Below are 15176 nucleotides of genomic sequence, written 5' to 3' on the forward strand. Positions count from 1 at the left end.
CGTATATTCCTTCCATCTTCTTTTAATACTTCCTGGATCATTTAATATTCTGCCCAAAGCATCCTTGATTACAGCAACTCTAGGTTTGAATCTGTTCTTCGCTATCGAAGGGTGCACGCCTCCCCCATACCACTACTTAATCTAGCCATCTGGAATTCTTCCCTTTTCATTTTTTGCTGTGATTCCCGTGTTTTACTCCTAAAGTGCCATTGTTATTTATTCATCTCAATTCCAATTTTTCTCTGTGCCTTTTCAATTTCTAATCCTGTTTAGTTTTCTCCAAATGTCATTACCTGCTCAGGAACTTTTTACAGTTACTATTTCTTTTCATTTATAACCCTCATTTCTCTACTCCCAAGCTATACACCATTAGTTAGTGCAAAAAAAAAATTCATTCATATTCATTGTCAGTCATCCCGACCCACAGATATCTCAGGCTACTTGTAAGAAAACATTTTTCCCTTTAAGAAAACTTTCAGAGCATATTCGGTTCTTACCTCTTCTGCTTATTTATCTCATAAAGCTCTGAACACCTCAGTCCACAGTGATAATTTTCTTCCTACATTCCACTTATTACTGTATAAGCACACCTCATTTCATTGTACTTTGCACGTCCTGGCATTTTTTTCCTAGAAACTGAAGGTTTGTGGTAACCCTGTGCCAAGCAAGTCTACTAGTACGGCTTTTCCAACAGCATGCTTTCATTTTGTGTCTCTGTATCATATTCTGGTAAACCTCGCAATATTATAAACATTTTCATAATGCTGTTTCATATATCTAGATTACCAAACCAAAAACCTACTTCCACCATGTTTGTTCCAATTTAGAGCAACCCTGTATAACAAAGTAGAACTGTCCCATAGAGTTTCCAGAGTTACAAATCTTTACAGAAAGAGACTGCCTCATCTTTCCCCATAGAGCAGCTGGTGAGTTCAAACCACTGATGTTTGAATGACAACTCTGAGTGTTTTAACCAGAGAAACATTAAACCTATTAATATAGACGACAGTAGAGTGTAGAGGGAGTTCTGGTAAGGCACTACGCTGTGGGGAAAAGATGGGCAGTCTCCTCCCATGTACTTTATTGCCTCTGAAAACCTGCTGGAGGACCAAATATGGGTCGACTCCCACTCCACAATACACAGCGACAAAAGTGGAGTGTAACTATAACGTTTTCATAACACTGGGAAAATAAAAAATTCTTGTGACTCACTGTATATTAGTGTCATAATCTGGACCTGAATCCACAGTATCCCAAAAGTAGTTACTGTTCATTGCAGTGATTCAGAACCAACTCACTGCTGACCTTCTAGCGAGTTTTCAGAGGCTCTCAGAGAAGATTGCCTATCTGTCCTTCCTCAGGGCAGCTTGTGAATTTGAACCACCTGCCTTTGGATTGACAGTGCAACTCCTTACCCACTGCTTTTGTTGTTGTTGATTGCCGTCAAGTCGAGCATGACTAATAGCAACCCTAAGAACAAAAGACCTGAAGCCTTTCTATAACTATCATCGTTTCTCAAAGTTCATAGTGTTTCCAGAGACATGTTGTTTAGAAAATGGATGCCACTCTTGCTTCCAAACCTGTCTTAACACTGGGAGTTCCACAAAACACTGTCCACCACGGGTAACTATTATGGCACTTGACACCCTAGTGTCACAGATTTCAGCATCACAGCAACCCCAAGTTACCTCAGTACAGCAGATTGACAGAAGAGTGCTGTACCACTTAGAAGAATGTTCCTTCAAAATATAATAACAAAAAATAACCAATATAATGTTGTTAGGTGCTGTCTAGTAACCCATAGTGACTCTATGCAGCTCTGAACCCTTACCTGTCCTAAGCCAGTCTCATTAATATCACACACTAGTAAAATCTTGATAAAGATTATCTAGAAATGACTGGAACAGTACGTTGATAGAGAAGTACCAGAAATACAAGCTGGGTTTGAAAGAGGTCATGGCACTAGAAACATTATTTCCGATGTCAGATGGATCTTGGCAGAAAGCAGAGAGTACCAGAAGAATGTCTATCTGTTATATTGACTATGCAAAGGCATTTGACTGTGTGGATCACAACAAATTGTGGCTAACCTTGAGAAAAATGGGAATCCTAGAATACTACTTGATTGTGCTTATGCAAAACCTATACTTGGACCAGGAAGCATTCATCAAAATAAAGCAAGGAAACACTGCATGGTTCAAAATCAGGGTAGAAGGAGGGGCAATCTCCTTTGCCAGTTGGATCCAATTCAGTGGTACACAACAAGAGAAAGTAAATGATAGGAGGAAGACTCATCAACCACCTACAATATGCAAATGGCACAATCTTGCTTGCTGAAACTGAAGACGACCTGAAACAGAAGGTCAAGGATTGTAGTCTTAATATGGATTGAAGCTCAACATCAAGAAAACAAAGACTCTTCACCCTTGGGCCCGTTGGCAGCACTATGATGAAGAAGAGATTGAAGTTGTTAACAATTACAGCTTGTTTAGCTCCACAATCAACACTCTTAACATGAGCAGTCAGGAAATCAAAAAACGAATTACATTGGGGAAAATCTGCTGTCAGGGACCTCTCCAGAGTGCTGAAAAGCAACCATGTCAGTCTAGAGACTAAGGTGCGCCTAATTCCAGCCATGGTCTTTGCAATTACTTGTTATGCTTCAGAGAGGCAGACAATGACTAAGGATAACAGAAGAAGAATCTATGCCTTTGAGTTGTGGTGCTGGAGAAGAGTCTTGAACATACCATGGACTGCCAAGAAAACAAAGATCTGTCTTGGAGAGGGTGAAACCAAGTCTCTCCTTGAAGGCTAGGATTATGAAATTCCATCTCACATAGTTTTGGCATGCTGCCAGGAGAGACCAGTCCTTGGAGAAGGACATCAGAGTCAGTTAATCGCACGGGAGGAGGTTACCCTTCCTCCTCCCTTGGAGCAGCTGGTGGATTTAACCACTGGCCTTCAGGATTGCAGCTCAACTTTCTTGCCACTAGGCCATCAACGCTCCCTGTATAATTCATTATCGTATTATTAGAATTTTTTTTTCTCCTGCTGTATCTTTAATTTTCTTGAGTTTAGCACTTATGATTTATTCTTTTTTTTTAATTTTTATTTTATTATTTTCTGTACCGTCAAATTGGATGTGACTGGTAAAGGAGGAGATGGCCCCTCCTTCTCCGGCAGAGCATCTGGTGGATTCGAACCGCTTATCTCTGGGATTGCAATGCAACTTCTTGCCACTAGGCCACCAGAGCTCCCCCACTTATGATTTATTCTATTCTTTGATATTCTTTCTGCCATACATCAGTATCCTTACAAACTGAATATGACATAGCTTTATGATAGTTGCTCAAACAGGTCTAATTAGGTCTTAAGAGTAGAATCTTCTCAAAGTTTCTATGTAAATATTTATGCTGAAATTTAATATGTAAAAATGAGCTAGTTAATAAACAGAAGGGTATTATGTATGGAGGAAAGTGTAGGACTTTTCATCTCAATCTTCCCCCAATCTTTTTTTTTTCTTTATTGTGTATTGTCAGATCAGATCTAATTGGCACAGATTGTTCCTCCTTCTCCAGTGGAGTATTTTATGGATTCAAACCATGTGCCTTCAGGATTACAGCACAGCTTCTTGCCTCTAGGCCACCAGAATCCCCTTAATCTTAAACTCAGTCCCTGACTCTTTAAGATTCCACAGATTGCATTTTGAGATATTTTTTTTCTAGATGGTATTACTTGACTTTATTTTATATTAGGTGGTGTTTATTTTGAAATAATTTCTTTAATAGAAGACTGCTAATGGTTAAAGAGAAAAATGAAAATTTTAGGAAAACATCTACGAATAGAAGAAACATGAACGTCTCTTGTATTAAATTTAATGTTATACTTGAATGATGCTTTTTTTTCCTCCCTTGTTCCCTTTGGTTTATAGGACTATCCCACCTACACTATCCTTGGTCAGAGTCAGTACCAGACGTGCTACCCCAGCTCTAGTTTTGGAGTCACTGGCCAAAGCAGCAGTGATGCTGAGAATACCACGTTAGCAGCAACCACATACCAAGCCGAGAAGCCTGCTGTCATGGTCCCTGCAGCGCAGAGACTTTCCTCTGGTGAGCACCACAGTTCTCAAAACTGTCTAAGAGCCCTTAGTCAATAAGTTGTTTTAGATGATAATGAAAATTGTTTTATTCAGTCATTTTACCCTGACTTTAACTCTCTGGCGGTGAGTAGATAAACTTTGGAACGAGAGTGTAATGAATTACTAGCAAGAGATTAGAGGCTAAAAGTATTTCTGGGACTGTGAACAAGAAAGTACCAAGCATGAAAAGACTGTTGATCTGATTCCCACGCCTTCACTGAGTTACTATCCCTAACTTTAACATGTTTGTCACAGCAATGACAAGTATCAGTCTTGGAACACTTTGTACAGGTTGAAAACATGCATTCATGTTTCAGTCTCCTGCTGTGACCTCAGAGCAGTTGTCCTTAAACTTTTTATTTACTTATTATTATTTATAACTTTGAAATAATGTGATAGTGCCTGCATTTCTATTTTGTCTAAGTCTCTGTGTTCTTTGTAACAATTTTAACATTTAAATAATGGAAAATTTCAAACATATGCAAAAATTGTCAGAATAATACGATGAACCATTATGCACCCATCATCTGGCATTAATAATTCACTTTCATGGACAATATTGCTTCAATTATATTTCCTCAGTTCCTCCTTTCCATGTTGTTTTAAAGCAAATTCCAGGCATCCTGTCTTACTAGTATCATATTAAAATGTCTTTATTTAAAAAAGATTAAACAAAAGTTCCTTAAATCATCACATATCCATTAGGTAGTCATATTTCCAGTTTCCTTATAAATTTTAATTTTGTTTTTCTTTTTGAAGTTTAAATTTGGATTAAAATATGGTTCATGCATTTTGATAGGTTGGTATGTATTTTATATCTCTCTGCCTTTCCTCTTCCCTAGCCAGTAATTTATTGATTAAAAAAATTAAACTACCATGTTCCAGTCTGAATTTTGGTGATTATATCCTTATTACGGCCATTTGACATGATCTGCTGCCTTCAATATTTTATTGCAAATTCATAATTACATTTAGAGTAGTGATTCTCAACTAGAAACAATTTCCTTCTTTATCCCCCTGGGACAGTTGGTGATGTCTAGAGACATTTGTTGATTCTGGGAATGCTACTAAGAAACATTGAGTAAAGACTAAAGATGATGCTTCTTGTTTAGTGCCGTTGAGTCAAGTACAACTCATAATGACCCTATAAACAACAGACATAAATTCTGTCTTACCCTGTGCCATCCATCCTTAACACATTTGAGTCCATTGCCACAGACATTGTATCAGTCCATCTCACTGAGGGTCTTTCTCCTCTGGCCCTCACCTTTCCAAGCATGATGTCCCTTTATAGGAATTAACCTCTCCTAACAACATGACCACAATATGTAAGACAAAGCTTTATCATCTTTGCCTCCAAGGAACATTCTAGTTACACATTCTCCAAGACACATCTTCCCAAGACAGTGAATTGGAAGTATGAGAATTAACTCATTTGAATATCTTAAAATACACACTAACTCTCCCCATCAAAAATTATCTGACTAAAATATCAGTAGTGGCAAGTTGAAAAATGCTGATCTTAATGAAATTTTATTTCAAGCTTTTCGATTTTCTTTATTTTGGCAAAAAAATATTCATAGATAAAAGGGTTTTAACCAGGAAGGAGACAATATGATGTAATCATTGTCTTTCTGGTTGTCACTTATCAATATTTAATGCCTCAGCTCATTCTCACATTGTTTAGGAAAGTTGAGTTTACCAATCCCCATTGGTACAGTGTGCTGCTTTAGACACAGAGAACTTGCTAGTTTTCTTCCTGGTTATTGGAAACTGTAACCACTGACAATATGTCTTGCTTTTCCTTTCAAGGAGACCCTTCTACAAGCCCATCTTTGTCCCAAACTACACCAAGTAAAGATACTGATGACCTATCTAGGAAAAATATGACAGGCAAGAACCGGGGCAAGAGGAAAGCTGATGCCAGCTCTTCCCAAGACAGTGAATTGGAAGTATGAGAAGTAACTCATTTGAGTTACCTCCGTATTTTTTTCTTATTTCTTATTATTAATAATCATTTCCTCTTTTTTGTAAAATTTTATTTAACTCAGAAAGTAACAGTGATAGTGATGATAGTGAGTTTCTTTGATATGTGCCCTTTAATTCCTGAATAGGAGAAATTAAATTGACTAAGGGAGAAACAAGTTTTTTCATAACTACTTTATATTTTTTTCAAGTGCTTTTTAGCAAAAGAATCAAAAAAGCTTGGTGAAATTTAGATAGATGGTTAACATTTTAAAGAGAAGAACAGACTGTTCTCTATATTCCAGGGGAAATTAGAACATACATCATATTCAGAAAGCTAAGAATCACAAGTGATTTTATGCTGTTCTTTATTTTTAAAATCCTGACATCAAGTTAGATTAAATTAGTTTAGGCCAAGTTTCTGTGAGCTGTACAACCAAATCTATCTAGTACCTTAGTAATGAGGTTGGCACTCATTTATAGTCTAAGGTGTGAGTACTGTAGGAATTCTTTATGAACATATAAGTTGGCTTTGCTGTTGGAGAAAACTAGAAAATTCTAGATAAATGTTGAGAATGGTAGAATTTTTGTGCTATCTTTTTGTTTTCAGTTTTTTTTAATAACATTTAAATAAGGAAAAAAAGCTGTATTTTAAATGTTTCTCTGCTGTTAATGTTTTAAAAACAGAGGTCCATTGAAGCTCTGTTCATAGAAAAGAAAAACAAAAGTTCTGATATATTTCCACTCATTATCTTTCATACTCTCCACCCTCAGCGGGTTTTTCTATGGGACTTAGATGAAACCATCATCATCTTCCATTCCCTCCTAACTGGATCCTATGCCCAGAAATATGGAAAGGTAATTTAGGACTTAGTTCCTTTGTTTTAACTACCTCTCTTTTGAACTATATCAAGAAGTAATTAAAATCATTTTCTCTGCTTATCTCCACCTCAATCCTGTCGGCTTTTTATTTCCATGTGAAATTTAACCAGGTAGTTTATACCAAGCAAACTACGTGGTCATGCAGAGCTGATGGTAAAGCTAGATATTAGATCTATAACCAGCCTTGAAAGACTAAAAAGATTCAGTAGTAGCATATGGTAAAGATTAAATTCAGGAATATTCCTGTATGCTAAAGAATATTGATCTGTTGTACCTCAGGCACTTGCCTGCTAACCAGAAGGTTGGAATTTTGGCATTTGCTTCTATAAAGATTTAGTCTTCAAAGCCTGATGGGACAATTCTCCTGTGTCCTATAGTTTAGCTGTGACTTATAATCAGCTCAGTGCCTGTGGGCTTTCTATACCTTAAGTCACTTGTAAATGCTAAAGCCAAGCATTTTGCTTACTTTTGCTTATATGAGTTATTCATAAACTTATGTATAAAACTGTCTTTTTAAAATATATAATGTACTTTGTTTTGTTTTGTCATTTTAACATGTACTTTGTTTTTAAACTAAATATGTCAGACAGCATTTCCAAATGTTTAATCTGTAGTATAATCATAAATTTTAATTGGATAATGAGCTGTTTTGAGAGGATTAAAACTGTATATCTCTGCACCAATTACCTCCACAATCCAATTTTTCTGTTCCTCTTAAGTTTTATAAAATTATCTGCTATTTTCTTCTCTCAGTTATTATTGTCATTAGTATGGTTCTTTCTATTAAAAAGTGCTTTCTATAGGCTTTTGAGCTCTGGTGGCCTAGTGGTAAGAAACTGCGCTGCAATCTCAAAGGTATACGATTCGAATCCACCAGCTGCTCTGTGGGAAAAGAGTAGACAGTCTCCTCCCATATGATTTATTATCTCTGCAAACCCACTGGAGGGTCAGCTATGGGTCATTTCCGACTCTGTAGTACACAACAACAGGCTTTTACTATCTAGACTGGCAAACTTACATAAACTTTATGACTAAGCGGGTTATAAAAGTATATAAAATAAGGTCATTTAGCCTCAGAGTGAAAGTAATGCTTTCTTTTCAAACAAAAGATACTCATTTTCCTTCAAATAGTTTGACTCTTGAGCCTTTTACTCACTTCCCAGTTATTGAGGTGGTCACATAACTGAGTCTTGTCATTATACTGTGTGTGTGTGTGTGGGGGGGTGTACACAGGAGAGATAAATGAGTACTACAGATCACAATATTTTTATAATAAATATTGTTTCCTCTGGACTAGAGCATTTTTAAAAGATTGTTTTTCAAGTAAAGGAAGACACTAATGATGAACACAATTTTTTACCAAGCCCTTGAGTTCCTTTTTTAACATCTCTTTGTCCCCATTTACTTTGTTCTTATGTACTATTACCCTAGTCACTAGAAGTTTCTAGAAACATTCTAGAATTTTTCTGACTGTGACTGAAAATGAAATTGTATAGTTGAGTCACTGTTGTTGACATCTGCTGTATTGGCCTTAACCTGAGATCATTTTGAAGTGTCTGAAGATGAGAGCCAGTGCTGTGAGGACTAGGTCAAGCTGTTTTTCTCTTACTGATTTCCAGGACCCAACAGTAGTGATTGGCTCAGGTTTAACAATGGAAGAAATGATTTTTGAAGTGGCTGATACACATCTCTTTTTCAATGACTTAGAGGTGAGTGTTTTAGTTTCCATGTATCCATTAATTCGTTTGTTCAATACCTATTTGTTGGATTTGTGCTTATTATGTTCAAAAGATATGTAGTTAGACCAGGTAGGTATGAATAAGCGAGCTGGCCACTGAGGAACACACAGTCTTGTAGAATAAGGGCTTTCGCTGGTTCACTGCAAACTTGATTCTAGTCTTCCCATTTTATTTGCTATTTAAAAAAAAAAAAACACAACACTTGGTAGTGACCTAGTTCTAGAGGGAAATACAGATCAATCTAGCAAAATACTGATTTATATGACAGTATGGAAGCCAAATTACATAAAAAAATTAATTTCTTATAGGTATATAACATAGCTGGAACTCTGGTGGCCCAGTCCATAGGGAATTAGGATGTTAATCCAACGAAGATGCCGCACCATGGTTTGAATCCACCAGCAACTTTGAGAGAGAAAGGTGGACTTTCCACTCCCGTGTGATTCATAGCCTCCAAAAAAACAGCTGGAGGGTCCGCTCTCAGTCAGTTCTAGCTCAACAGCATTGAATTTTTGAGATAGCTAACATATATAAACACATAGATATAGATATATAGGTACACACGCACGCGCACACACACAGAGGGGCATCCTGGCAGTATAGTGTATAACCTGTGGGGATGCTAACTAAAAGATTGACGGTCAAATCCACCATGTTCTAAGGGAGAAAAACGAAGCTATGTTCTCTTATAAAGATTTATAGCCTTATCAGAAATCTGGTAAAGGATCATAGTAAGTCAGTACTCACTCACTGGATGAATGGATGGTTGGATGAGATAGATAGATGGACAGACAGACATATATTAAAATGGGTTTGATTATAATCTGTTATATTTTTTTACTCTTCTTCAAGTTTTACTTTCTCATAACATAGTCTCTTCATTGTCAGATCTATAAACAGGGAACATTTTTTCCATGTATAGGTTCACCCTGATGTATAGTTAGCTGGAAGGGCAATTAGGAAACAGAGCATTATGATGAACGTTTTGGGCTTGAACATGATACAGTAGAAAAGCACAAGGCTTGAAGTCAAAAGACCAGATTATGAGTTTCCACTTAGAAAGTTACTTCTCCACTGTAGGCCTTAGTTAAGAAGTTAGACTTCAAAAGAAAGTAGTAACAATTATATCTGGGGAAGGGATCTGAATGTTTGGGACAAAAATAGGAAGAAAAACCTTCCTGTTTTTTTCAGTTTGAACTGAGTACTACATATTTTTTAAAGTGAAAATATAGAACTGAAACAATATTTTACAATACAAATGTACTATTTCTTTTTTATGTAATCTAGTTCTATTTATACAGCCCTCCAACAAATTGAATTATTAAAGCTCTAAATTCCTGTACATTCACCTAAACTATCACAACGCTTTAATCATCCATTGACCTTTAGAAGTTAGGACATCATAGTTTTTATTCAGCAAACATTTATTGAAAACCTTCTGTGCGCCAATAATTATTGCCAAATTGTATTTGTAATGATTTTCTAGACATAGTCCTCACTCAGGACTGAAAGTTCTGTGAAGAATTTGACCTGAATGTGTTCCTGTCCCCAGGTCAGTAGTTCTCAACTCTAGGGCACATAAGAATCACCTGGGGAGCTCGTCTTTTAAGATGTAAATTCTGAGACTTCACTCCCACAAATCCCGATTCTGGTGTGTCGAGTGAATCCAAGAATATGCTTTTTAAAAAAAAAAAAAACACACAAACTGCCCCAGATGATTCTGATACAAGTGGCCCTCACTTTCAAAAGCAATACCTTAAGTGGTGTCACCACTACCCTATGTTGTGTCAAAAAGTGACTCCATCAGACATAGGCGTGGCATTTTATACTAGTAATATAGGCTTGTTGGAAAGAATCTTGGATTAGAATCAGAAGATCCAGATTCTTTCTGATCTCATCCTGCCACTCACTAGCTGTATATTTCTTAATCATTTCATCCCATATTTTAGACTGTCTTAGTCTCCTAACTCTTAAATTTGAATTTACAACTTTGTGTTACAGTCATTCTCATTGAAAACTACACTACTCCAGAATCTGTCTGATTTAATCCACCTGAGTAGGCTAAAAAGATGGGTGCTTCACCAGGAGACACAATTTAAAAGAACTTACACCTAACAGTAAGGGAGCTTCCACAGTTCATGAGCTGTTGGAGAAATGACCTATTAAATAACGTAACTAGAGGTTGGGGACATTAAACGATTTTTTATGAATATGACCTGAATCAGGTCTTAAAAGAAATTGAACAATAAGGGGGGTGACAGTGAAATGCCACACTTAAAAGAGACTATGAAGTATTTAATTATCCTGTTATGTTACATAGTTATTTTTACAGTATGTAATGGTCATAACAACACTTCTGACCCTGAACTAAAGGAATTTGTTATTTTGTCTTTTGACAGGAGTGTGACCAAGTACATGTAGAAGATGTGGCTTCTGATGACAATGGCCAAGACTTGAGGTGATGTCTGGAACAACATTACCATTTTTAGATGCAAGATATGTGTCTAGGTGCAGAGGAAATCAAAGACAGCCCTTAAAGAGTTCACAGTCTGTTAGATGTGGCAGAAACAAATCCTTGAAATACAAAGTGAGAAGGTGGCAATAAAAAATGTGATGGTAACAGACAAGAAAGTCATTCAGGCCGAGTGGCATGAGTAGTGGAGCAGCCTTCTCCTTGAGTGGCATTTCAGCAGGAGCTTGAAGGAAGAGCTGTATAGTGGTAGGAGAAGGGAAAATTATCTGCATGAAGAATTTTAGTAGTTTGTCTTTGACCAGATGATTAAAAGACAATCAGAATAAAATGGGCTATTTTTAATACAAATAAACATAGGAATGGCGCACAGAAACCTACCTGTGGAAGTTCAGTGGTATCAGAGTAACCCCAGGGAAGACAACCACAAACATTACTGTTCATCACAATGAGAGCTAAGGGAAGGAGACCTCAGCAGGAAAATACTTGCTCAGTCTCCCTGTTTTCTTAACTACTGACTCATGACCCAGTAGTCTTAGCTAAAGGGAACTTTGGTGGCATAGTAGGTAAGGAGTTGCACTGCCAACCCAAAGTCAGGCAGTTCAAATTACCATTTGCTCTAGAGGAGAAAGATGAGTAATCTCTCATGCAATCTAAGCCTTTGGAAACATGCTGGAGGGTCAACTATAAGTTGCTTACATCTCAGCAGTACATAACAACAATAACAGTCTTAGCTAAGAGTGATCCAAAAATTTCCCAGCTTATTTTTAAAGGATTTTTGGAAAAAGACATCTTTTCATGTGTTTGTTCTGATGTTTCTTTCTCTTCCTAGCTAGAAAATTCTTCCTTGTGTTTTTCTTAATTTTCCTGCTGCTATTTCAAACTCTTTCATAGTGAATTAAAAAGTTTGTCTCCTTCTTTATAATTTAAAACATTTTAGACTATTAACAGTTCCTTGTCTATGTTAAAAATTTTCTATTTGCTTTAAATTTTGTACATAGATCTTCTGGAAACACTCACTACACATGCATAATGCACATATCATACAAAAGAAGAGTTTGCATGTAGTTTACAACGTGTAATTGCTGTGGAGTCAGAACTGACTCTTAGCTGACCCTTCAGCAGGCTTTCAGAACCTGTGAACTGCATGGGAGGGGATTGCCTATCTTTTTCCCTTGGAGCAGCGGAGGGAGGGATGGATCTTTATGTCATATATATGGCATACACTAACAGTCTTTCTTTAAGTGCTTTTTCTATGAAATTTTAAATGCCATGCAGAACCATAGGTATCACCTTTATAAGGGCCTAGTCATTTAGTTGAGTCCCTGTTTGATAGGAAGAGTTAATATGCTCGGCTGCTGAGGTTTGCGTCTACCGAGAAGTACCTCGACATAATGGCCTGGCAGTCGGCTTCCAAAATGACCGTTAAAAACTCTGTAGAGCTCAGTTCTCTGACACATGAAGTTGCCATAAGTCAGAATCAACACAACTGGTGTGATCATTTAATGCTCAAACGGTTTCCCTGTCAGGAGCAGCTTGTATTAATGCATGCTGGGCATTGCACAGCTAGGTATGGCACCATTTTTTTTATTAAAAGCCTTGTCTGGATCAATTTATGATTGACACTACTCTAGATGCTTTTTTCCCTCCTCCTTCTGGTCAACCACAGATACCTCTTGACAGCTTTATTTTCTTAAAAGTATAGAAATCTTTTCACCAGATGCTCTGCTGGAGAAGGAGGGACAATCTTATCCTGTACTAGTCAGATCGAATTTAATGGTACACACACAAAACATAATAGAATTCTTTTTTTAAAAAGGAATAGAAATCTCACACTATTTTCATTGATACTTTTTTACTTTTAATTAAACTGAAGAATCTCTAATTCTATTCGTCATTGAAAAATCTTTACTTATGCACAATTAATTCAGCCTGTTTGACTGTATTGTTGTGGTTGTGCCATTGAGTCAAAACCAACCTGTATCAGACCCTCCAGCAAGTTTTCAGAGCAGAAGATCACGTGGGGGGAGATTGCCCATCCTTCTCCCACAGAGCAGCTGGTGGGTTTGAACCATGTGCCTTTGCGATTACAACATAACTTCTTACCACTAGTTATCTATTACTACATAACATATTACTCCCAAACTTAGTTAACTGAAAACATCAGACATTGTCTTACACATAGCGTGAGTCAGTTCAGGAGCAGCTTAGGAATCAGGATCTCTGTGCTTGCTGTCAACATGAAGACTTGACTGGAGCTGGAGGGCTGCTTATGCATACTTTCATGACAGATTGCCTCACTTTTTCTCTCCCTAATTGTGTGAAGCTACTCAAGTGTTCTCACATCATGATCCCTTCAAAAGCAAATGCTGAAAGAGAGAAGGCAAAAGATCCTAGTCTCCAAAGTCTAGCATTGTCATTTCCATTTCATTTCATATTGTAGAGTAGTCTGTACCCAACCAAGAGGAATAGAAATAGGAGAGATGAGTACTTCAGTGACCAGTAGACTTTATAAATGAAAGGAAAAACATTCCCCATAGTCTTAGTATTTGGGGTTATTTTTATTTCATACTTTAAAAAAAAATATTATATATGCATGTGCCTGAAATTTTGTTTCCTCTCTTTACTGTTTTATTCAAAATAATGCTCTATCCTAAGGCAATGACAGAGGGATGCTGTTATGCTTGTGTGTGACTTGTTCTTCTCTTTCTTTCCTTCTCAATTCTTTCTGTGGTAGAGGTAATGGGAAGGAGATAGAGAACTAGTGGAAAAATGGACTTTGACACAAAGAGGTTCAGAAGATTCTCAGAGCCGTTAGGACAGAGAACTGGGTGGCACCAGGCTAAATTCTCCATGCCTTAACAGGTTTTCATTTTTGTCATCTCTTCTCTCTGCAGCAACTACAGTTTTTCAACAGATGGTTTCAGTGGCTCAGGAGGCAGTGGTGGCCACGGTTCCTCAGTGGGTGTCCAGGGAGGTGTGGACTGGATGAGGAAGCTGGCTTTCCGGTACCGAAAAGTGAGAGAGATCTATGATAAACATAAAAGCAACGTGGGCGGTAAGTGTCCCATGTAACTCATCTAATTCTATTTCTTTCTGGTTTCTTGTTGTATTTTCAGGAATTCCTTAGATTTTACCTTGCAGTTCCTTGTGAGCTTATTGCCATAGGTAGATTTTAATTTTCTTTTTTTAAAATTATTATTAATTTTAATGAACATTTACAGAGACTTTGGATTTTCATTCATTCATTGTTGCATTTTTAGATTTTAATTACTTCTACAAACATGAAATTTAATTAAAACTGTTGGAGGAAGCTCCGCATTTATTTCTCATTAGTGTCTCTTAGCATCGGATTATCTGGGTGGTTCACATGGTTAGTAGCAAAAATCTACTCACAAAAAAGAGCAATTATGTCAGTTTAAAGACTAAGGTTTGCCTGATCCAAGCCATGGTATTTTAAGTTACTTCTTTACATCTAACAATTAGACAATTAATAAGGATGACAGAAGAATGAATGGTGTCATTGGAGAATACCATGTATCCCATGAACTGCGAGAAGAATAAATAAAGTTGTTTTATAGGAAGTATGATCAGTGCTTTTTAAGAGACAGAGTTAGTGTTCTAGTCTAATTCATTCGTTTTTAGTTAAGAAAATTTATGTCCAGTGCAAGGGTAGCAGGGACACCTTATCCAGTGTCACCGTGCAAGGTAGTAACCACACCATGGCCATAGAAAGTCACATGCAGAAAGTAAAGATGGACTCTTACAGTTAACTTTTTTATTACTGTTTCAGTCTTTCAGATAAAAACTATGAGCTGCTAAGCTTCAAGACCCTGATTGCCCTTTTTATTTTTTCTTTCTTCAGAGCTGATATTTTTTTGCATTGAAAACTCTAGGCCTCTCCTTTTCCCCTCTCAAAGACTTAAGTCTTTCTTTTCATAGTTTTCCTTTGCAATATAGGTCTCTGATCCTTTGTCTATGT

General features: G+C 37.0%; 1 protein-coding gene across 3 annotated transcripts in view; it reads left to right on the plus strand.

Moving 5' to 3' along the window:
* EYA3 (eyes absent homolog 3 (Drosophila)) overlaps window positions 1–15176 on the plus strand; it is a 96853-nt gene that overhangs the window by 70549 nt on the left and 11128 nt on the right. For all 3 annotated transcript variants that reach the window (XM_006883446.1, XM_006883448.1, XM_006883447.1), the window contains 6 exons: window positions 3932–4109; window positions 5951–6090; window positions 6878–6961; window positions 8605–8694; window positions 11124–11182; window positions 14092–14252. In XM_006883446.1, the coding sequence (XP_006883508.1) occupies window positions 3932–4109; window positions 5951–6090; window positions 6878–6961; window positions 8605–8694; window positions 11124–11182; window positions 14092–14252 (712 nt within the window). The remainder of the gene's footprint in view (window positions 1–3931; window positions 4110–5950; window positions 6091–6877; window positions 6962–8604; window positions 8695–11123; window positions 11183–14091; window positions 14253–15176) is intronic.

The sequence above is a fragment of the Elephantulus edwardii genome, unplaced genomic scaffold (genome assembly GCF_000299155.1).
Source record: "Elephantulus edwardii isolate Elephantulus edwardi_28Jun2011 unplaced genomic scaffold, EleEdw1.0 scaffold00028, whole genome shotgun sequence".
Taxonomy (NCBI): Eukaryota; Metazoa; Chordata; class Mammalia; order Macroscelidea; family Macroscelididae; genus Elephantulus; species Elephantulus edwardii.